Source organism: Ornithorhynchus anatinus, chromosome 3 (genome assembly GCF_004115215.2).
Source record: "Ornithorhynchus anatinus isolate Pmale09 chromosome 3, mOrnAna1.pri.v4, whole genome shotgun sequence".
NCBI classification, from domain to species: domain Eukaryota; kingdom Metazoa; phylum Chordata; class Mammalia; order Monotremata; family Ornithorhynchidae; genus Ornithorhynchus; species Ornithorhynchus anatinus.
The window spans coordinates 119,301,400-119,324,740 of NC_041730.1; the positions used below are offsets into that span (position 1 = coordinate 119,301,400).

Below are 23,341 nucleotides of genomic sequence, written 5' to 3' on the forward strand. Positions count from 1 at the left end.
TAGCCTCGGTTTTTCCCTTTTTTATTAAAACTTTGATTTGGCCATAACCTGACTTCCTCCAGTTCCTAATTTGTGTGTGGCTGTTCCAACTCATCTACGCATCAGTACCTACATATGAGGGTATAATCCCAAATGAGTCTGTTTTTTGGAATGGAGAATGAAAGATTGCCTTTTCCGCTTGATTCCCCCTCTTCCTTTCATTTTGCCTCCTGCAAAGATGGGCCACATGCACAAAAACAGGAAAATAGGCAGGAAGCTGCCTCTCTGGGAGCGAACTGGGAGGCAGTGGACACCCAAAAAGTCTTTGAACCAACTCCAACCAGCTCCTCAAGATAGGCAAATTGCCTCTGCTTACATTATGTAAATGAGGTGCTTCGAGATGCTGGGCCAAAGATGGGTGGGGGTGGTCTAGAATGTTCAGAAATGACCATTAAACCGCCAATAACAGTTTCCTTTCCATTCTCATCTGAGAAGCCTGAGTTGCTGGTCAGCAGGCTGGGAGAGGAGAGAGGCGGGACAGGGAGCACTAGGCTTGAGTTGGTGTGTGCCAAGCACCGTGTCAAATGTTGGGGTAACTACACGATGTCCAACTCCGCCCCACATTCCTTGCCTCTTTTCTGAGAGATTTGCTTTCCCAACTCTGTTCCCTCAACAGTTTGAGCTCAGAAAACGTAAACGGGAGATCTCTCGGCACAAATATGTGTTCAGGAGAGCGGAGGACCAGTCTGAAGAACATGTATGGGCCCGTTCAGGCGGATCCTGAAGAGGATTACTGCACCCCAGGGGCGTTTGAACTGGAGCGTCTCTTCTGGAAAGGCAGCCCCAAGTACTCTCACGTCAACGAGGTCTGGCCTAAACTCTACATTGGAGACGAGTAAGTGAACTTCCCCAAATCCACCTTCGAATCAACCTGTCAGGCTTGGATGACACACCCCATTTTCCTAAAAAAGGAGAACCCCCAACATTAAAGAATCCACCCCTGTCTGACATTGAGCACAAGCAGAGTATTTGAAAAACACCATCGCCTAAACTCAAATCACATTCTCTAATGTACTTAATGCATCCTAACCAAAATGGGACATGGAAACACACGCTTGGGCAGAGCTGAGGATACTTCCAGCTCTCTCTGCTCCCAACACCACTTCCAACAGATGAATGACAAGCGAATGATGGAGGTAGTTGTGTGGCCGGATGAGGTGGCCAGAGTTGAAATCCAATCTGCCCCTCTTGAATGGTGCTCGACATCAAAAGACCTCCTAGCCATGAAACATTGTTTCTTTGCTGTTTCCAATCTCTTTGAGAGCAAACAAGCCTAGATATAAGTAATCTGGGGCCCAGCCTCTAGGCATCCTGCCAACAGGCCTTGACTTTCACGATCTAAAGGGACAACCTTCCCAGCTCATCTTCTACCTCCTTTTCCATCTCCCACTTCAGCTTCAATCCTGGTGCCGTTGCTTGCCTCCTGTGACCTTGGGCAAAACACTTAAATCTCCTCTGTGACTCAGTTCCTTCTTCTGTAAAGTGGGGATTCAATAGCTGTTCTCCCTCCTACTTGGACTGTGAGTCCTGTCTGGGGCAGGGACTGTGTCTGAACTGATGATCCTGTCTACACCAATGCTTAGCAGAGTGTTTGACACATAGTAAGCACTGAACAAATTCCCCAGTCACTGTTACTAGCTCACCAAAACTATTACCTTTATCCCTCATGTGGTTGGGGAAGAAACAATCCATGGATATCTGGGCGTCTATTTTTAACGAGTATTTTGTCATTATTTTCCAAGTGAAAATTGTTCAGCTTTCAGAATTTGAGGAATGAATCTGGGAGTACTGGTCAGGGAGTGGTTTTATTTGTAAACATTAATTAAGGGCTGCAAGTAAATAGGAGAGGCTTCCTAGAAATCTACAAGATTTCTCTGGGAAACAGAGTTTTGTCTGGCAGGGGAAAAGCTCCTGAAGGTGCGTTTCCCGTGGATTGATTACAATGGTAATCATTCAATCGATCAATCGAGGGAAGCAGTGTTGCCTAGTGGATAGAGCACCAGTCTGGGAGTCAGGAGGATCCGGGTTCTGACCCCATCTTTGCCACATGTCTGCTGTGTGACCGTAGGCCTTAGTTACCTCATCCGTAAAATGGGGATGAAGACGGTGGAACATGGGCTGAGTCCAATTTGATTAGCTTGATTACCCTGTGCTTAGGTACAGTACTTAGCACATAGTAAGCACTTAACCCAGAGCATACAAAAAAGAAAAAAAAGAAAAATCAGCTTCTTAGCTACTGGACTCTGGGATTCTTCTCTATGGCTACAATGAATTTAATGCATCAATCTATAAAGAATTAATATTGTGTCACAAATACTGTTTAATGGAGCAAGGACAGAAGAAAGTTGAACAACTCTAGCTATTAAAAGGAGGGGTTAAGGGAAATAATTATTTTGAATGATTTTATTCCATCCAGATTAGTCACCTATGCTGTATTCAGCTCAGCACGCTATACTGGGTGGGACATATAAGGAGAATAATAATTGTGGTATTTGTTAAGCGCTTACTATTTGCTAAGCACTGTACTAAGCGCTGGGGTAGATACAAGATCGACAGGTCCCACATGGAGCTCCCAGGCTAAATAAGAGGGAAAACAGGTATTGAATCCCCACTTCACAGATGAGGTAACTGAGGCACAGAGAAGTGAAGTGACTTGCCAAGGTCACACAGCAGACAAGTGGCAGAACTGGGATTAGAACCAGGGTCCTCTGACTATCAGGTCCATGCTCTTTCTACTAGGAATGAGCAAAACAGGATTCCTAAACACTTGTTTTGGGTGGAATTCTGAAAGCAAGGAGGGCAGAGGAAAGGTTTTAAGGAAACTGTAAAACAAAGTTTCAGACAATGCTGCATCCCACCTGAAAACTGGCAGTCAGTTGCCAAGGAGAGACTAGCATGGTGTACTGTTGTCAAGACAGGAGTGGTTCTTTTTAGTATTAGTATTATTGTATTTGCTAAGGGTTTACTCTGTGTCAAGCATTGTTCTAACCATGTCAGTCATGGGGCTCACAGTCTAAGTAAGTTTTCATCTCCATTTTACAGATGACAAACGGAGGCACAAAGAATAATAATGCTGGTATTTGTCTAAGGTCACACAGAGTAAAAGCTTTTTGAGTAAAAGCTCTCTAAGAAACAAAAGACAAGGAGGCAAAGGAGGAAACAGCACGAGGGATTGCAAAAATCAAACATAAGAACATAACAAAGGACAATCCTTCTGTGTGTATAATTTGGCTGAGACTTTGGGACCCATACTGGCCTTTTCAGCACCCCTCCACACTCAGAGGTGACTTTCACCAGTCAGTGAAATACACACATACATTCATACATACATACGCAAACACACACACTCTCTCTCTTTCTCTCTCTCTCTCCACCTTAAAATGGCCCACAGGACCAGGTTTCAGAATTCCTGAATCAAAGACTATCCAAATTCTCAAAGCCAAACTGAAGCATAACCATTTTTCTCTACAGAAACATAAATTATAATGATTCCATGTCAGCCGAGCAGACTCATTATCTCTTGAAGTGATTGTCTTTCAGATTTCAGTTTTGGGGAATCTCCAGGGCAGTCACTCCCTTTCCTGGCTATTCAGTCAGTCAGTTGTATTTTTTGAGTACATACTGTGTTCAGAGCACTGTACTAAGCACTTGGGAGAGCACAATATAACAGTAAACAGAGACATTTTCTACCCCACCCAATCCTGGCCCTCCATGGTTTCTAGCACTTGGCTTGCTGTTTCCCTTTTCTGCACCCAAACACATCTTCCTGTCAACCTCCCTCCATTCTCTTTCTAGTCTTTTTACTTTAAAATTTTTTTTAAATAGCTCCAACATTACTAGGTTTCGACAGAGAATTTAGTGCTGCTGACAATACCACTCTGATCCCTTCCACAGTTTGGGATCTCCCCTTCTGGGTCCCAAAGCGAGAGGAGAACCAGGGTTACGTGGGGTGCGATGGGGAAAAGTAAGCATTGGTGACAGCTGGGTATATTTTGGAATTCATTTTGGAATCACATGCACCACCATAGCCAAATATCTGAAATTCTGATTCTAGAGTGTGTTTCTTCACTGTTTGTAAAACTCTTACAGCTTGACCTATCCACCTCCAAAAGCTTTATAATCTAATGTTGCTAATGACCCAAACCATCATCCAAAACAACCCAGATAAATCAATCAATTTTCAACTCCCTGGAGCAGCCATATAGACACTGAGGGTTGAGTAGTGTAATAAAATACAAAATACCCAAGTTATTCAGAGCAGTTATGCTAATGACTCAGACACCAAAGGTTAAGATGGGAAAGGTAGCTTCATTTTCCCTCTGAAGGACAACTCTACTACCATTACTAATGACTAGGTTATAAAGAATACAATTAACTCTCAAAAATCACATTTCTAATATAATCCACACCTCCAAGTTTTTGATTTATCAAGATCCTTCTCAGCCCCAGATTCTTTTTATTATGGTATTTGTTACACACTTACTGTGTGTCAAGAACTGTTCGCTTCCTCCTCCTCGTCATCATCTCAAGGAAGACTGAGAAATCTCCTCTGTGAGTCTTGAAATAAGATATATTTTCAGCTCCTCTCCTGTATGTAAAGTGTTTCTCAAATGGCAAGGAAATGACATCTCCAAGTTCTTTTCATCCTTCAGATTCTGTGATTTAGGACATCTTTGCATCTGGTGAAGTCAGTAGCTGAAATGGGAGAGAGAAACTTCTTAGTCAAATGTAGGTGCTTATGTTTCCAAAATGACACCATCAGTGCTTATCTGTGCAGCAGGGCATTAAGCCGAGAGTAGTCTCCATCGTCAACCACCTAGGAGAATCAAGAGATTTCTCTTCATCTTTTCCCATTCGGATCTTCAGAAAACCCATTCACCTCCATTTGTTTAAGCTTATCTCTTTCCATGTTAGTGGATATTTCATCTATTTGAAGTTAGGCTAATTTTTCTGTCCTTTTCACCCTCCCCAACCTCTGACCTTTAGACTGACAATTCTCTCCTCACATTGTTGAAACTGAAGGTCCTGCCACCTACCAGTAGATCAGAAGTCTGTCAGAAGGCCCTGGATTCTAATCCCAGCTCTGCCACTTGTCTGCTGTGTGACCTTGGACAAGTCACTTCACTTCTCTGTGCCTCAGTTACCTCATCTGTAAAAATTGGGATTAAGACTGGGAGGCTTATGTGGGACAGACACTTGTCCAACCTGATTACCATGTATGTACCCCAGTGCTTAGAACAGTGCCCAGCACGTCATAAGGGCTTAACAAATGCCATGAAAAAGTCCAGCTAAAACTCTCCATTTGTAGGTCAACAAGGCAGCATGCTACTGGCTTTTCTAAAGAAAAAGAGATACGTGTGTAGTTCCCTATCTTTTTTTAAACATAAATGACCCCAAATTTCCCATTCGACTAAGAGCCACTGGCTTTTTACTCCCTTCCGGCTTTCCCAGTGAAAATCTTAATCTTTAAATGGCGTCGTCGTTTAATAATTAATAATAATTATGGTATTTGTTAAGTGCTTAATCTGTGCTAGGCACTACACGAAGCGCTAAGGTGGATAAAAGCAAATCGGATTAGACACAGTCCCCTCTATGAGTTGTTTCTAACCCATAGCAACGTGGCTAGAGAAGCAACGTGGCTCACTGGAAAGAGCACGGGCTTTGGAGTCAGAGGTCATGGGTTCGAACCCCGGCTCTACCACTTGTCAGCTGTGTGACTTTGGGCAAGTCACTTAACTTCTCGGTGCCTCAGTTACCTCATCTGTAAAATGGGGATTAAGACTGTGAGCCCCACGTGGGACAACCTGATTCCCCTGTGTCTACCCCAGCGCTTAGAACAGTGCTCGGCACATAGTAAGCGCTTAACAAATACCAACATTATTATTATTATTATTATCATAGCGACTCCATGGACACACCCTCTTCAGAATGTCCCATTTTCTGTCATAAAGTCATTCTGGTACGTGTAATCATAGAGTTTTTCTTGGTAAAGGTATGGAAGTGGTTTACCATTATCTTCTTCTGTGCAGTAAAATCTTGAGACTCTGCCATTGTCTTCGATCAATGTTTTGATTACTTGATCATCCTCTTTTGACTATTTCCCATGCCACTGCTGCCCAGAAGCAGGTGAACTGACTTTGCCTGTGCTTTGGGTTAGACCTTTCCATTATGGGCAACTCTATACGAGATAGCTCTATGCTTCATCAGTGTATGCAAATTCTCTTGCTATGTTAAGGCACAGATTTAAAGGAGAGCCAGTGAAAATAAAGAGGGAAAATCTCTCCCACAAAAACACATACTTCCTTTGTGAAGAACTGCCAAGTCCGAAGTAATAGATGTCACGTGTGTTCATTGATAATAATAATAATAACAATTATTATTATTATGGTACTTGTTAAGCGCATACTATGTGCCAAGCACTGTTCTAAGCATTGGGGTAGATACAAGTAATCAGGTTGTCCCACGTGCGGCTCACAATCTTAATCCCCATTTTCTAGATGAGGTAACTGAGGCATAGAGAAATGAAGTGACTTGACCAAGGTCACACAGCAGGCACGTGGCAGAGCCAGGATTAGAACCCACATCCCCTGACTCCCAAGCCTGTGCTCTTGCCACTAGGCCATGCTGCTTCGCAGATGCTGTTTAGCATCCTCCCAGCTAGTCTCTACTTCAGTATTTTATCTCTAGATATAGATGTAGGACTCCTTCCACTCCATGCAATGAACAAGGCTTTGAAAACACCTATTGAATGGTAAATTACTGAAAGCCAGTGAAGCCTCGACCCTGACACTCAATCCAGCTCAGCTCCTCAGTCCTTTCGTGTCTCAGTTTTACCACAGAAGCAGCCAGAGGCAAAAGGGAGCTCTGTGAGGCTTTTTTGGTCCCCCGAGCAATGAAAGCCTCATACTGTTTTCAGCTCATATTGTAAATTTTCTATTAGAAGATTTTAATCTTCTAATTTTAATTTAATTTTCATTTAAATTTAATTCTAATTTTAATCATAGGAACCAACCCAAAGCATTGAGGAAGAACCCTCAGAGTAGAGGTGGTGCTATCTTTTATTTAGTCCAGTTGGGATAGGAACATATATAAATATCGTGATGGAGGAAGTGTGAAGTTCACACACATAAAAGCCTGAGCTACTGATTTCCAAAGGCAGGGTGCTATTCAGGAGCAGCCTGGCCACAAACCTTAGTTGCCTATGTTCCCCCCTAAACAGTAAACTCATTGTGGGCAGGACACATGTCTACCGATTCTTTTGTACTGTACTTTCCCACGTGCTTAGTACGGTGCTCTGCATACAGTAAGCAGCCAGTAGATACCATTGATTGATTGATTGATTGATTGATTGATTGATGCTCCCTTTCCTTTCCTCCCCATGATGACTGTACTTTCCACTTCATTTTACAGATTCCCAGCTCAGGAGTTTGGTAACTAGTCATCATGTTCAGCTACCTAAGCCAAAGCTGCCCTCAACAAAAACAATATTGAATCTGACCTGTCAATAGTCAGTTCCTCTTGTCAGATTTCCCCAACATGATCTGTGTCCTAAACCCAAGTGAAACAGAGAATGATGGAAGAAGAGCCACTCTAGAAATTGAAGGGGATTTTATGATTAGCCTTTTCCTAAACCCTTCCCCAACCTACAGGTTTGCTCCGATTTGCCCTCCCTCTTCCAGTCTTTCCAAACATAGCTTTCAAGGAAATCCATGACCTCAGCCATAGCTAAGCCCCCATTTTAACAACTAGGATTTCCTTAATTTTTTTAAAGGAACTCGTTAAGCGCTTACTATGTGCCAAGCACTGTACTAAGTTCTGGGGTAGGTACAAGATAATCAGATTCGACAGTCTCTATCCCACATGGGGCTCACAGTCTAAGTAAGAGGGAGGAAGATTTAATCCCCATTTTACAGATGAGGTAACCGAGGCACTGAGAAGTTAAGTGACTTGCCCAAGATCATCCAGCAGATAAGTGGCAGACCCAGTATTTGGTTTCCTCCCATAGGTCTTGAACAATAGTAGTAGCCATGGTATTTATTAAGTTCCTACTTTTGCCAAATCTGGAAAATCCAAAGACTACAATTAATGGAATAAGGAGATAACTCTATATGCAAGATCTCTGTGGATAGGTTAACGAAAGGTCTATCAACCTTCGAAAAAGCAAGTCCCTTTCCAGTGTCTTGGTGACAATTCAAGGAGTATCCAGGCTGTATCTGCCACTTATATTAAAGTGCTAATCTGTTCAGGAGCTGATTTCTTGAGTCACTAAAAAATTGCAACGCTGACAGTTCCTGTCATCATCAGCATCTCATGCCTGATTTCAGCTCAACTCTCAGAGGCTGATGTATCTTTCGAGAAGTCCCTTTGCGTTCCTCTTTCTCCTGACTTGAAACCAACATCCAGGCAGATTGTCAAAGCCTGTGATAGCTTCTGTTCCATGAAATAAGCAAGTCTGATGTTATAGCCCAGAAGACCAGGAATACAAAATGAAAGCATGGTTGAAGCAGATCAAACATGGATGGTTCCTCAGAACAGAAAGCCACAGTGGACTGGGGTGAACTACTTAACTCAGCTCATTACGTGGTGAAAGAGAAATGATCTACCCTCTACCTCATCAGCAACCCCCCAAGAAAGGACAAGGGAACACCACAACACTAAACAACAACAACGACAAAAAATCCATCCTCTGCTTTTTTAAAAAAAATTTCTCCAGTTCTCAAATCCATTTTAGGAAAGGAAAACCTGTGCCAAGAGGCTGATGACTTGCATGTCAATAGGAATTTAGAAGTGTCTATCTCAGATCCCTGAAAAATAAGATTTGCAGATCTACACACTCCACCTGTAGTTGTAGAGCAGAGATTGTCCAATTGGGCACAATAAGTATTGACAGACCTACCTTTTCTCTACTCAGCCCCCTTTCTCTTGCTTCCCTTTAACGTATTCAAGCTTCAGCTAGTTGGCATTTTTGGAGCTATAATGCAGGTGCCAAACTAGTAGATTTCCCTATTTCCCTGAAACTGAGGATGCCAGCTCCAGAAGTTTGAAAGAAACTAGAACAAGAGCGATGACATCTTCGCTACGAAATAGTCTCTTCAGAGTACTATCATTCTTAACTAGGATCAAGATGCTTATTCCAGGGAGTCTTAGAGTAGCATTTTAAAAATCTGAGATAACTTAAAGCCTCCCTGTCCTGAGGTTCCAGGGCTCTAGGAAAGAGACAGAGAGAACTTGTGGATGATGTGGAGGGAGGAATGGTAAGCAGAAGACTGGTAGCCGGTTCTCAAGCAAGGTCTTTTAGGGTCACTGCTAATGGAGCCACAAACACAGAATGGCAACCACAGATCACATCTATTCTTCGAGATTGCACCACATTTGGGAGGTGGGAGATGTGGCAATGTGGTGCCTCTAGTGAGTAAGTGCAATCATTAGATAAGCAGAAGGTGAAGGGGCACATAAGGAAATAAATAAAAGGCCGCTTAACATCACTTCCATCTCAGGAGACGCTGGCCCTTTTCGGGCAGAAGCTGATTCTCAGCAGCACGCAAGAGAAAAGTAAACCACTTCCGAGAAAGGCAGTGAATTTGTAGCATCAAAATCTATTCCTGGAATTTGAAATCAACTAGAAGAGAGGAACCAAGGGATGACAGCAGAGCTATTTTTGTCCTTAAAATGTTTGGTGAGGAGATGGATTAAAGTTGGGCAAAGAGAATTGCTCTCTCATTTGATTCTTGAACTCTTATGGGCCCCGGAGTCAATAGGGTTTCAGGTAATGGTATGTTGGAGGGGAGGGTGAGTGGGGGTGGAGGTGGGAGGATTGAAAGGAGGAGGTTCTAGAAAGTCTTAAAGAAAAGCTAATGTAATGGAATGAGATGCAGACTGTTCTTCAAACAGGATTCATTTGATATTTAAGTCCCTGCGGATGTAAGTCTGAAATGATTGCCTGGAAGAAAAAGGTTCCAGGGATAGTGTCGAATTTTCTCACAAGTGTTTATTAATGATAATGGTATTTGTTAGGTGCTTACTGTTTGCCAACCACTGTACTCGGTGCTGGGGTACAAGATAATCAGGTTGGACCCAGTCCCCATCCACATGGGGCTCACAGTCTAAGAAGGAAGGATAACAGTTATTGAATCTCCATTTTACAGATGAGGAAACTCAGGCCCAGAGAAGTTGAAAGTGATTTGCTCAGGTCACACAGCAATCAAGTGGTGGAGCCTGGATTAGAACCCATGTCCCCTGACTCCCAGGTACATGCTCTTTCCATTGGGCCACAAACTACAGAAATGTGACAAAGGAAGGCACGAGAGAGTGGAGGATTGCTGATGAGGAAATAAAGTAGAATGATGAAATAACTGATCCCGTGTTACCACCGAGGGAAATTAATGACCCAACCACGGTCAGAACCCAGGAAGCTTTCAGGGCTCAAGCTGTGGCAGGTGTCTGCTCTAGGGGCCCAACAATAGAAGAGGTTCTGGATTGCTCTAAAAATGGAAAGGAAGTTTTAGTAATTCTTCTCAAAATAAAAAGTGGGTTCACATTTTGATACTAAATCCCCTTATGACCAGAAGTCAAAGACTGATCTTCCCTCAAAAAGTGCATTTTTCCATCCTTTTAAACCTCTACAAATTAAGAGCACTTAGGTTGCCCAAGGGGGTGGATCTGGGTATATTTAATTTTTGGAAAAAAGGGAGAAGGGCGTAGGAGCCATTCTGTGCCAATATGAGGGGAGGCTGCATTTCTCCGGCCCACCAAAATCAGGCAACAAACCTGAGAGCCTATAAAAGCAGATGAATTTAGAGAATGAGGAGTTAGCAGACAGAGCTTACTCAAGCTTTCTATCCACCTCCCCACCACCCCCGAATTCCAGGCTGGCAGGTTTTCAGGTAGAAGAATTGAGAGCACTAGTAGGACAGATGAAAAGGTTTCTTTTCCAGTAGTACAATTAAACCACTGAGCCTGAATCCAACAGCCTTGGAGAAGAAATCCTTATAAGCCCCCACACACTCATCCGTGTCGGGCTTTTGGGTGCTCTTATATTGTTGAACTACTACTATAGAGGAGATTATCTCTGGTCTAAGGTACTCCCTTTTCCTCCATAAAGGATGTCTACTGAAACTTGGTGGATTCTCCAAAGTCATTTGGACATGAAAGGGTCAGGGATAGAAATTTGCCTTTAGCTGACAACTTTTAACATGGTCCTTGACCAGAGCAGCATCAAAATGCTCATAAAATCATAAGCTAGGCAGCAAAGCCTAGAGGAAAGACACGGGACTGGAAGTCAGAAGTTCTAGTCCTGGCTCTGCCATTAGCCTGTTGTGGGATCTTGAGTAAGTCATTTAACCTCTCTGGGCTTCACTTGTAATATAAAAATGAGATGTTCTTCCTTCCATGTAGATTGCGAGCAGCACATGGGACAAGGACTGTGTCTGATCTTATTATCTTGTATCTATCCCTTTTTTTTAAATGAAATTTGTTAGTGCTTACTAATGCCAGGCACTGGTCTAAGCACTGGGATAGATACAAGGTAATCAGAACATATTCCATGTCCTGCATGGGACTCACAGCTGTAATCCCCATTTTACAGATGAAGTAAGAGACACAGACAAGTTAAGTGACTTGCCCAAGGTCACACAGCAGATATGTGTCAGAGCCAGGACTAGAATCCAGGTTCTTCTGACTCCCAGGCTACTCTATCCATATTCCAGGCTGCTTCCCTGTGCTTAGCACAGTGCTGGGCACCTAGAGACCACAGAGTCTCTCTTCGAGAACAACGGGACTGTTCCCGAGAAATTGAGTAGGGTGCCTGTGGCTACGCGTATAGTCTTGTCTCTCGCAGCCACATTCTCTCTGGGACACAGAGTGCAATGAGAGAGGAGGGAGGCAGGGGAGTGCAAGGTTGGAAAAGCAGGGAGGTGCGATCTTGGCCCGAGTTAGTACTCAATAGAGACCAACATTATTATTATTGAATAAAACTCATTTTAAAGTTGAAATGCTTTCGCAAAATCCAAATTCAGCCACTGATTTTTTCTTTTACTTGAGGGGTATTCCTTTAGAGGTAGTTTATTTTTCATTTTTTTCAGTTGGGCCCCACTGCAAAATGGCCCCAGTTCCTGCTCAGTGAATTGAGTTATAAGGGCAGGGGAGCTGACTGAGCGCAGGCACATGACTCGTGAAGAGAATTCTTTCATTGTTTGTCGTACACACACTTAGGGACAAGTCTAAAGAATGAAAACCAGATTTTTTAAAGGAAACAATTGAAAGCAGAAGATAAGCTCCATATACACTGTGGCAGAGCCAAGAGCAAACAGGGGAGTCTGTCAGCATTTCCTTTCTCCCCGGGCCCCTGTCTTAATCATCTGTTTTCAAATATTTTAAATGCAAAACGCCTGCATTTAGATCGCTCTCTGTCAATGGACACATTGTGTCTCATCTTGGGTGACGTGCGCCGTTTCCCAACACTAGCTGGGATGGGGCCTCGCGGCTCACGGTTGGCAGAAAATGAGCAAGGACTAAGCACATGTATAGCACACCCAAATCCGATGGGCCTGGGGAAATACTCCAAAATCACAGCAGATCAGATCTTCCCACAAATACTGTTTCAGTATTGGCACAGGATATCAGCTCTTGTTCTTCCCTGACCCCCAGATGTTGCTCTGTTGGGAAAATAGACAAATATCTATCCCTGCTATCTCCACTTCCCCTCCAATTCTCCCTTCAACCCCTTAAAATCTGGAGTTCGTCCTCCTCCCTCTGATGAAATAGGTAGATCTCCCTGAAGTTACCCAAGTCTTCTTTCTAGTCAGATCCAGTATTCCCTGACTGACTACTTATTAACCTCTGTGACCTCTACCACTGTTAGCCTCTGACTCCTTTTCTTGGGTGTCTTTCTTCTCGACCCAGACATATACCCAATGTCAGTCATACTGACGATGTCACCTGTGGACCTGTCATGACCTTCCCCTGCCATCTAATTAATTAATTATTTCATTCATTCAATTGTATTTATGGAGCGCTTACTAGTGCAAAGCACCTAGTACACTATAGAGTACACTATAACAACAGACATATTCCCTGCTCACAATGAGCTCACAGTCTAGAGGGGGAGAATTCTTAGTTCCCACCACCGCAAAGCTTTGAGGGACCCAGGTCGTACAGGTTGCAAGGGAATTGCATAGCAGGAAAGCGACAAGGAAGGTCATGGCAGGAAAAATTAAAAAAAAAAACACTGGATGGAGTGGGGTCAGGGGCTGGCTTGGTGTGGAGGAGAAGCCAAAGGGAGCTAGCTATGGGCCCATTGGAGAGGATTTTGCATTTCAGGGCTTGGGCAGGGGAATGCAAGGGAATCTTGGGAATGGAGATTTAAAGCACTGAAGAAGGGCAGGGAAAGTGGGAATGGGGAAAGGGGCACGGAACAGGAAGAAGAGGTGGGTCTAAGATGCGCCAAGTAAAGAAAAATAATGGAAAAAAACGTGAACCAGATTGGCGGGAAGGCCAAGTTGGGATGACTTGCACTGGGCCAATGTTTGGCAAGAAATGCAAGACACCCAGCTGCCATCAATCATTCACCAAGGTCACGGTATATACAAATAATAATACCCTATTATCTTAATAGTGATAATTGCAGTATAATAGTAACAGCTGTGGCATTTGTTAAGGGCTTGCTATGGTCCAGACACTGTACTAAGTGCTGGGGCAAGTACAAGATAATCTGGTTGGAGACAGACCCTGTCCCACATCGGGGCCACAGTCTAAATAAGAGGGAGAACAGGTATTGAATCCCTTTTTTACAGATGAGGCAACTGAGGCAGAGAAAAGTTAAGTGATTTGCCCAAGGACATATAGCACGCAAGTGGTAAAGTCAGGAGAAGTACCCAGCTCCATTGATTCCCAGGTCCGTACTCTTTCCACTAGGCCATTTTACTTCTAATGTTCCTCCCTAGTCCTGCCTCTCCGATCACTGTTTTTCTGTCTCCTCTTCTTCCCACCTTTGGTGTACCTCAAAGCTTTCAGCTCTTCTAGCTTTGAATCCACATATATCCACCTATAAATGCTTAGTTCAGTGCTCTGCCCGCAGTTAAGTGCTCAATAAATATCCCTGATCGATTGACATCCACCTTCTTGGGGAGCTTATTCATTCATCCGGAGTTTCCTGATTCCCAGTCCCGTGCTCTTTCCGCTAGGCCACGCTGCCTCCACGGGGCAGGATGGGGGTGACGGAGAGTGATATCCTCCCATTCCTACACTTCAGCCATATGTGCCCATTCTTGGTACCATCCCTGATGATTTGGCTGGATCGTGGATGACTCAACTACGATCTCTATTCACATGACTCCCTACTCCAATGTCCCTGCCCTAACCTCTCACCTGCTCGCCAGCTAAGTCCATCCTCTTATTTTAAGGACATCTCCATTTGGATATCCTGCTGTCACCTCAATTTAACTTGTCACAAAACTGAACTCATCACTGTCTTTTTCCTGTCTGCTCCCCCCACCCCCTCTAGACGGTAGAAGCTCCTTGTGGACAGAGAATGTATCTATCCACTCTGTTGTACTGCCCTCTCTCAAGGGCTTAGAACAGTGCTCTGCACACAGTAAGCACCTTTCACTGATTGATTATCCCCGTCAACAACATCACTTCATCTCTTCCCAACACTCACGCTCGGTGCCCGCTTTCGATTCTCTCTCTCATTTGCTATTCACAGGTAATCCGTCATTGTATCTGGCTGATTCTTCCTCAGTAACGGTTTACAGGTCTAACGTTCCGTGACCCTCCTCCAGTCACAGCCCTAGTAGAAGTCAAAGTCGATCAATCACATTTATTGGGCTTACCGTGTGCAGAGCACTGAACTAAGCGCTTGGGAGTGTACAGTATAACACTATCGAGAAGCAGCATGATGTAGTGGATGGAGCACGGCCTGGGAGTCAGAAGGTCATGGGCTCTTACCCTGGTTCTGCCACTTGTGTACTGTGTGACCTTGGGCAAGTCACTTCACTTCTCTTTGCCTCAGTTATCTCATCTGTAAAATGGGGATTGAGACTGTGAGCCCTATGTGGGGCAGGAACTGTTTCCAATCCCATTTGCTCGTATACACCCCAGCACTTAGTACAGTGCCTGGCAATAGTAAGCACTTAACAAATACCATAATTATTATTATTATTAATATAATAGACAGATTCCCTGTCCACAACAAGCTTACAGTCTAGAGGACAAGCTTGTGGCCTTTTCCCCCAACCACTGCAGCAGCTTCTTTTTGCTTTTCCTGCCTTCAGTTTATCCTTCACCCAGCAGTAAAACTATTTTTCTCAAGTGTCCATCTGGGCTGCTCAAAATCCTTTCAAGGTTTGAGTGAAAATCCACGCGAATTAGGTTGCATTAGCAGAGACTCCAAGGCTGTCCTCTAATTGGCTCCACCCTTCTCAATCACTCTCTTCTCTTGCTAAACCTCAGATCCCTCTAGACTGTGACTCCTTGTGGACTGGGAACCTGTCTATCAAATCCCGGCTCCGCCGGTTACCGACCTCCCGAGTTCCCTGTTCTAATTGGGTCTGGTGACAATTGCGGATGTCCTTTGTCGGAGTAGGTGGGTGTGCCAGGCCCAGACCAGCCGCTGTCTTCTGCTCCCAGTTGAGTCCGGGTTCTTATACCCTTTCACCAGATGCGGAAATGTCCTGATGTCTACCCACTGGGATGACGGAGAGCACTTGAACAATCCAAGCACCGGTGTTCCCGGTCCAAACTCTTGATCTACCTCGTTTGATACCCTTATAGGTGTGGGGCAGATGCCTACATGATCCAGCCAAATCATCAGGGATGGAGCCAAGAATGGTCACATATGGCTGTGGCATAGGAATGGGACTCCCCACCCCCATCCTGCCCCATGGAGGCAGCGTGGCCTAGCGGAAAGAGCACGGGACCGGGAATCAGGAAACTCCGGTTCCCTTATTGGCTCCACCACTGGTCGGCTGGGTGACTTTGGGCAAGTCGCTTAACTTCTCTGTGTCTTGGTTTCCTCATCTGTAAAATAGGGATAAAATAATCGTTCTCCCTCCTACTTAGAATTTGAACCAAGAGTAGGAGAAGGGCTGTGTTTGATCTGATTATCTTGTAATCTCATTCTTCTAGACGGCAAGCTCATTATGGGCAGGGAGAGTGTCGGCTAATTCTCTAGTACTGTATTCTCCCAAGCGCTTAGAACAGTGTTCTGCACATAGTAAGTGCTCAATAAATACCATTGATTGGGTTCTGTCATTTGTAAAAGGGGAATTAAGACTGTGAGCCTCATATGGGACAGGGACTCTGTCCAACCCGATTTGCTCGTTTCCACCCAAGTGCTTATTTCGGTGTCTGGCACATAGCTGTGAGCCTGTTGTTGGGCAGGGATTGTTTCTGTCTGGTGCCAAAATGTTCATTCCAAGCACTTAGTACAGTGCTCTGCACATAGTAAGCGCTCAATAAAAACAAGTGAATGAATGAATAACACAAGCCATTTTTTATTTTTTAAAAAAATCCCACGTGGGCTTCAGGACAGTGGCCGCTAAGCAGCAGGAAGGCAATCTCACAGGGTTTTCTCCCCGGTTTTCACTTTCCCAGGAATCTCCTGCTCCTGAGACATATCGTGAGCTATTTAAAATGACAACTGGTGAGGTGGGGGGAGTCTCAGCTGGTTTTCTGGAGAGGCAGCTTAGTTACTGAAATTATTATTTCAACATTACATTACTATTATCATCATCATTATTATTTACAGGGCTACGGCACTAGATCGATACAGCTTGGAGAAATCAGGCTTCACCCACATCCTGAACGCAGCCCACGGCCGTTGGAACGTGGATACGGGACCCAAGTACTATAAAGACATGGCCATCGAATACTACGGGGTCGAGGCGGATGATCTCCCCACCTTCAACCTCAGCGAGTTTTTTTACCCAGCGGCCGAATTCATCCACGCTGCCCTCCAAAGGGACGGAAGTAAGGACCGGGCCACATGGGGCTGTGGATCGGATTTGCCGACAAGAGCGGGTCTCTAACTCGGGGGAAAGTGTAAATTGAGAGGACTAAAAAGGTTTTTATGAACAAACCGGCCAGGGAGCCTTGTCACAAAGAGTAGCGACTTTGAAGAGATTACAGGCTACGGTGAGGAGAGTCTGAAATGACAGGCTGTGATGAGAAATCGTGGGAGCTCCGGATGAGACACTGTTTATTTGGATCTGATGAATAGCAGACTTAACTCAGAACATCAGGCTCTCTAACAGCCATCTTCAAAACAGCAGGGGCTTAAGTTCTCCGCCTGAAAAGAGCTGGAGACATTAATGTCTTGATAACTTCCCAGCTTGATCACTACAATTCATTACTTGATGGCCTCCCAGCAGTGAAGCTTGTCAGAGGTTTCAAACAATGTGAAACGGCCAGAGTCTGGAACCCATATCGGTCTGCAGCCGTGTTAAGAACAAGTCAACAGGGTGCTTAAGCAGGAGTCACTGGAGAAACTTCTGCAGAATCTCCTGCAGACCTTCCAGACACTTTGACTCTGGAATCACTTAACAAGTGCAAGCCACCCTCTGCCCTTAGCTTTTTTATTTTATGATATTTCTCAAGCACTTCCCGGGTGCCAGGCACCATACTGAGCTCTGGGATAGATACAAGCTAATCGGTTTGGACGCAACTGGCTTTGGGGCTCCCAGTTTTCATCCCCATTTTACAGAAGAGGTAATTGAGGCACAGAGAAGTGAAATGACGTGACTCTCCTGAGATCATGCATCAGATAAGTGGCAGAGGCAGGATCAGAACTTAGGTCCTTCTGGCTTCCAGGCCAGGGCTCTATCCACTAGGCCATGCTGCTTCTTTTTGCATCAGCTATCAATCAATGGTGTTTATTGAGCACTGTACTAAGCACTTGGGAGAGTATAATACAGTAGAGTTGGTAGACCCGATCCCTGCCCTCAAGGAGCTTATGAATCTAGAGGAGAAGACAGGCAATAAAATAAATTACAGCCAGGGGAGTATAAGGTCAAGGAGATAAGTGAGAATGATGATGATATTTGTTAAGCGCTTACTATGTGCCGAACATTGTTCTAAGCACTGAGCTGTGGGGCTGAGGGTCACTACCACCAATCCTATTGGGAGCCCTAAGATTTTGAGTCAGGAGCCACAGTTCATGAGTTCACAGAGAAGCAGCGAGGCCTAATGGGATAGAGCACAGGCCTGGAAGTCAGAAGGCCGTGGGTTCCGTGCTGGTCCCACCACTTGTCTGCTGTGGGACCTTGGGCAAGTCACTTCACTTCTCTGGGCCTCCGTTCCCTCATCTGTCAAATGGGAATCAAGACTGTGAACCCATGTGGGGCATGGACTATGTCCAACCTGATTATCTCATTTCTACCCCAGCGCCTAGTACAATGCCTGTAACAAAGTTAGCGCGTAACAAATACCATTAACAACAGCACCCTGAGTTCTCAATTACTAATCATCCTTCTTTTCAAATTAAAACCCCAATGGTCAATCTAAAATACTGAAATACCTTGACCTTGGTCACGGGGTAATTGTGAAAAAGAGTTCACCCATCATGACTCGGTCATTTATATCATGTGTAAAGCAATAGGCTGAGGGGTGTATTTTGGTAGCATTACTACATGTCACCCGTGGCCGGAGGCTTGTCGGGCTTGATGGCATCTCCCTAAGCAGGACTCACTCTAGGCCCAGTGTATCCTCTCACCCGCTCTGTGGGGTGGCTGTCTCTCTGTTGAAGGTTTCTAGTTTCAGAAAGGCATCCATCATGATGAAACGCTGAAAATAGGCAGTGAGAGAGAAACCTCTGGGACTCATCTACTTCAGGAACCACACAACCCAAGCAGTGAAGACATTAGGCAGCATCTGTACAAAATCTTTTCATTTCAAGGAATATTCGCTAGCGAGACTCTGATTTGGGGACCCTATCAGCCACCGTTTCAGGGCCCAGGGCACTAACCATTCATTGCGGTGAGGCAATGAAGATACTTCGGAATTGAAATGCTAATATGAATTGGACCTTATTGGCAGGCAGGCTAAACCTGCTTTGAGCATGGGAGTTTTTTTTTTAACCCAAGCCACATAAAAATCCTAAAGTTTAGAGATTTAACTCAATAATGACATAATACTTTCAATAGAATATTTTCCAGAGAGACAATTGAGTCAATTCATTACTTTCAAAATTCTGCAAAAGCCAACCAAGAAAACACAGACTTTCTTGCACTGACTTAATGTTGTGTGTGCGTATGAATGTGTGTGTGTAAGTTCAGATATGGGTATTTTAAAAACATTTTTAAGAGAAATTATTTTAAAATGTAACAGCCCATTAGAAATAAAAGTAAAAGCCTTTTTAATGGAAAAGAGATTCTAAATATACCCCGAGCCTGCTTCCCCACACAGACAAGGAGACTACGCTCACATTACAGATGATTTACAGATGGAGAAGCCCTGGACGATTAACACAGGGCCCCATCCACGCCACAGCGAGACAGGATTGTTGCTATTAAATCATATGAGTAGGCAACGAAAGGATTATCAAACAATTGGGTGAAGAGGCAAGTGGCCCTAGTATCAAGTTCACATTTTCATAATTTTGAGGAATATCTGAAGCAGGGCTGCAGGCTCCTAATTGAAGAAAAGGGAAAACTGAAAGAGGGGTATGGGTATTGATCAGACCAGGGATGGTGTGGCCCAAGGAAAGGGACCTGGCTTTCAGGAGCTAGAGAGAAGGTGTCATCATTCAGATTGCATAGAAGTCAGTCTCATTTGACAGCTCCCTGACTTCAAGAGCTCAGTGAATCTGCAGCACCCGGTGGACTTACACTTGTCTAAACGATTCTCTAAATAGGCTCGGGCTAAGTGGTCAGAACACAAGGGTATTGTTGTCTACATCCCACCACAGTGGGAAGCTTCTGCATCATATCCTTGGCTTCTGACAGCCTTCTTTAAAAGCTCCCCACTAGTTCCTTTACACACTAACTGTACAATATGTAAGAAGCAGCATGGCCTAGAGGAAAGCGCTTGGGCCTGGAAGTCAGAGGACCTGGGATCTAATCCCGGCTCCACCATTTTTCTGCTGTGTGAACCTTGGACAAGTCACTTAACTTCTCTGGGGTTCCGTTACCTCGCCTGTAAAATGGGGATTAAGATAGCGAGCCCCACGTGGGACACGGATTGTGTTCAACCCGATTAGCTTGTATCTACCCAGTGCTCAGCACAGTGTCTGGCACATAATAAATGCATAACAAATACCATTTTAAAAAGAAGTATCGGTGGAGAATACATTCAATAGCAAGTGTATATGTTCATAATTCTTTTACTGACTAGCTTCCAACAATCCTGCACACTCTCCCCCAGACTGATACAGGGTCCCCCACTTACCAGTCTTTTAAAAGACACAATAACCAAGTTGACTTGTATCTGGAATCCTGCTAACGTCCACAAAGCATGTGGATGATTTGATCTCTTCTAGTCCTTCCCTGATTCATACGGATCAGGGCAAAAAACCCTAAATGACCAAAGTCACTTCTCCCTTAGCCCTCCCCTTCCACCTGTTTTGAAAGACAGCATGACTGTATTCTCTTACACCAACACCCCCCCCCCCAGATTACATGGAATATCATTTTGTAAGAAGAAAAATTGGATATGAAACCACAGAACCCAAGCCAAAAATAAAAGGGGAAGGGAAACAAGACGACTGTGGGAACCCCAGCTTGAGACTTCCCTACCTTTTGCTGGCTTCAGCTCAACTCTAGGTTTCCACGACTTTGCTTTTGATGTATTGAGGTCATTACAGAAGTTCCCATTTTCCTAGCAAGGGGCTCTAAAGGCACGTTTATCATTACACAATTTTGCTATTTTTAAAAAAGAAAATCTGCTTCACTCTTCTGAATTTATAGGGTCAAGTGGGACCAGATTTTACACTGCCATCTTGAAGTTCACAGGCTCAGTTTGAACCTAGTTCTCCATTTCTCTAAGAATTTCGATAGCTCCAGAGGTCTCCTCTGACAGGCAGAAATAGCAGCAGCAGCAGCAGCAGTAGCATATTGCAAGGACGAGGCAGTTCACGAGTGGACAGAGAGAGATCCATGAGGGTGAGCAAAGGATAAGAAGAGTGTACAACTCTCTAACCTATGGTGTTTTTTGCGGGGTAGAGCAAGCTGGGGGAGAAGAGGACTTCAAATGAAGAAGATATATTTGGGGGGGCACATTCTCAACTTTCCCAGAGGTAGAGGGAATGTGCTATCATGTTGACAAGCAGCATTCATTCATTCAATAATGTTTATTGAGCGCTTACTATGTGCAGAGCACTGTACTAAGCTTGGAACATACAATTTGGCAACTGGCATAGTGGATAGAATAAGGGCCTGGGTGTCAGCAGGTCATGGGTTCTATTCTCTGCTCTGCCACTTGTCTGCTGTGTGACCTTGGGCAAATCACTTCATTTTTCTGTGCCTCAGTTACTTCATCTGTAAAATGGGGATTAAGACTGTGAGCCCCACATGGGACTAGAACTAGGTCCAACCCGATTTGCTTGTATTCACCCCAGTGCTTAATACAGTGCCTGGTAGATAGTAAGTGCTTAACAAGTACCATAATTATTTTCATTTTAGAATAGTTTTTCTATCAAAACTATTGCAGTTGAAAAGAGGGAGGTTTATCCGAGTAACTCAGCAGTTACTCAGCACCATGGCCTAGTGGATAGAGCTTGGGACTGGAGGTCAGAAGGACCTGGGTTCTAGTCCTGGCTCTGCCACTCGTATGCTTTGTGACCTTGGGCAAATCACTTAACTTCTCTATATCTCAGTTCTCTCATCTGTAAAAAGTGGGGATTAAGCCTGTGTGCCCTATGAGGGACACGGACTGTGTCCAACTTGTTTCCCCTTGGTTCTACCCCAGAGCTTAGAAGAAGTGCTTAACAAATACCATATAAAAAACCAAACTCCACTTTGCAACACACACACACAGCCCTGCAACCCCTCATCAACTCATTTCCCAGCACACCATACCTAGAACCTTATCGCTCAGGTTCTCACAATCTCTCCAATGCAGTGATTTTGAAACAAATGTTAAGGCAGAATCCCCAAACAAGTAGGAACCATCTACTCACACAAGTGTGGGGTTAGTACAGTGCTCTGCACACAGTCAGCGCTCAATAAATGCGATTGAATGAAATTGTATTTCGATCAATCAATGATATTTATTGAGCGCTGACTGTGTGCAGAGCCCCGTACTTTAGCTCTTGGAAGAGTGCAGTATAGCAGAGCTGGTAGATGTGTTCCCTGCCCACGAGGAGTTTACAATCTAGAGAACCGCTCGTAGTTGGGAATTTGCAATCAAGACTATTAACTAGTTGCTTGATTTCTCATAAGGCTTTATGTACTAAGCTTGCCATGTATTTGTCTTGAACTTATTTGGGCAGAGGCAGACTTTAAGGGCATAATATTTACGACCCGGCATTTTCTTTTGTCGCTCTCTCTCCTGCAGATAAAATTCTGGTTCACTGCGCTATGGGCCGCAGTCGATCGGCGACTTTGGTCTTAGCTTACCTGATGATTCACAAGAATATGTCTGTGGTAGATGCCATTGAACAAGTGGCCAAGAATCGCTGCGTTCTGCCCAATCGTGGATTTCTCAAACAGCTCCGAGAACTGGACAAACAATTGGTCCTGCAAAGGAGGAACGGGCAGTCTAACGGAGATGACAACTGTGAGGAAAAGATCTGAAGGCGGCTCTCCCTGCCAACTGGGGTTGGCTGAAGCACTTGGAAATGGAGAAATTTGGAATTTGGAATGCGACATATCCCTCTAAGAGAGTTTGTGATGGAGAAGGAAAGAGGAAACTTTCCAAAACATTATTTCTTCTCTATGGTCTTCAACTTGGGGATAGCATGATGCATTATTCAAAATATATTTTCCTGGTGCTGCTACTTTTTCGGGTCAAGCGCTTGGTTTTTCAACAAGATGGAAAGAATTCATGCTGAGACAGGAGCAAGTCGATGGCATGAGATGGGATCTGTCGTGTTGGTCTAGTAGAATGGAAATAGAAAGCACATAGTTACTATGTTGTAATCTCGGCTCCATCACTTGTCTGCTGTGCGACCTTGGGCAAGCCGCTAAACTTCTCTGGGCCTCAGTTACCTCATCTTTAAAATGAGGATTAAGACTGTGAGCCCCACGTGGGACAATCTGCTTGTTTCTACCCCAGCGCTTAGAACAGTGCTTGGCACATAGTAAGTGCTTAACAAATACCATAATTATTCATTGTTATTATTATTTAAACCAAGACCAAATGCTCAGTTCTA

The 23,341-nt window shown here is 44.3% G+C and overlaps 1 protein-coding gene across 2 annotated transcripts; it reads left to right on the plus strand.

Moving 5' to 3' along the window:
- The first annotated feature begins 426 nt into the window (after window positions 1-426).
- On the plus strand, window positions 427-22,966 carry DUSP29 (dual specificity phosphatase 29). 2 transcript variants are annotated; one of them, XM_039911563.1, is made up of 4 exons: window positions 427-486; window positions 656-874; window positions 16,784-17,004; window positions 22,525-22,966. In XM_039911563.1, the coding sequence occupies exons 2-4, from the start codon at window positions 699-701 to the stop codon at window positions 22,761-22,763; spliced, it is 636 nt and encodes a 211-aa protein (XP_039767497.1). In that variant the 5' UTR covers window positions 427-486; window positions 656-698; the 3' UTR covers window positions 22,764-22,966. The 2 variants fall into 2 exon arrangements, with proteins under 2 accessions (XP_039767497.1, XP_039767496.1); XM_039911562.1 differs by having other exon boundaries at window positions 461-540.
- Window positions 22,967-23,341: the final 375 nt, after the last annotated feature.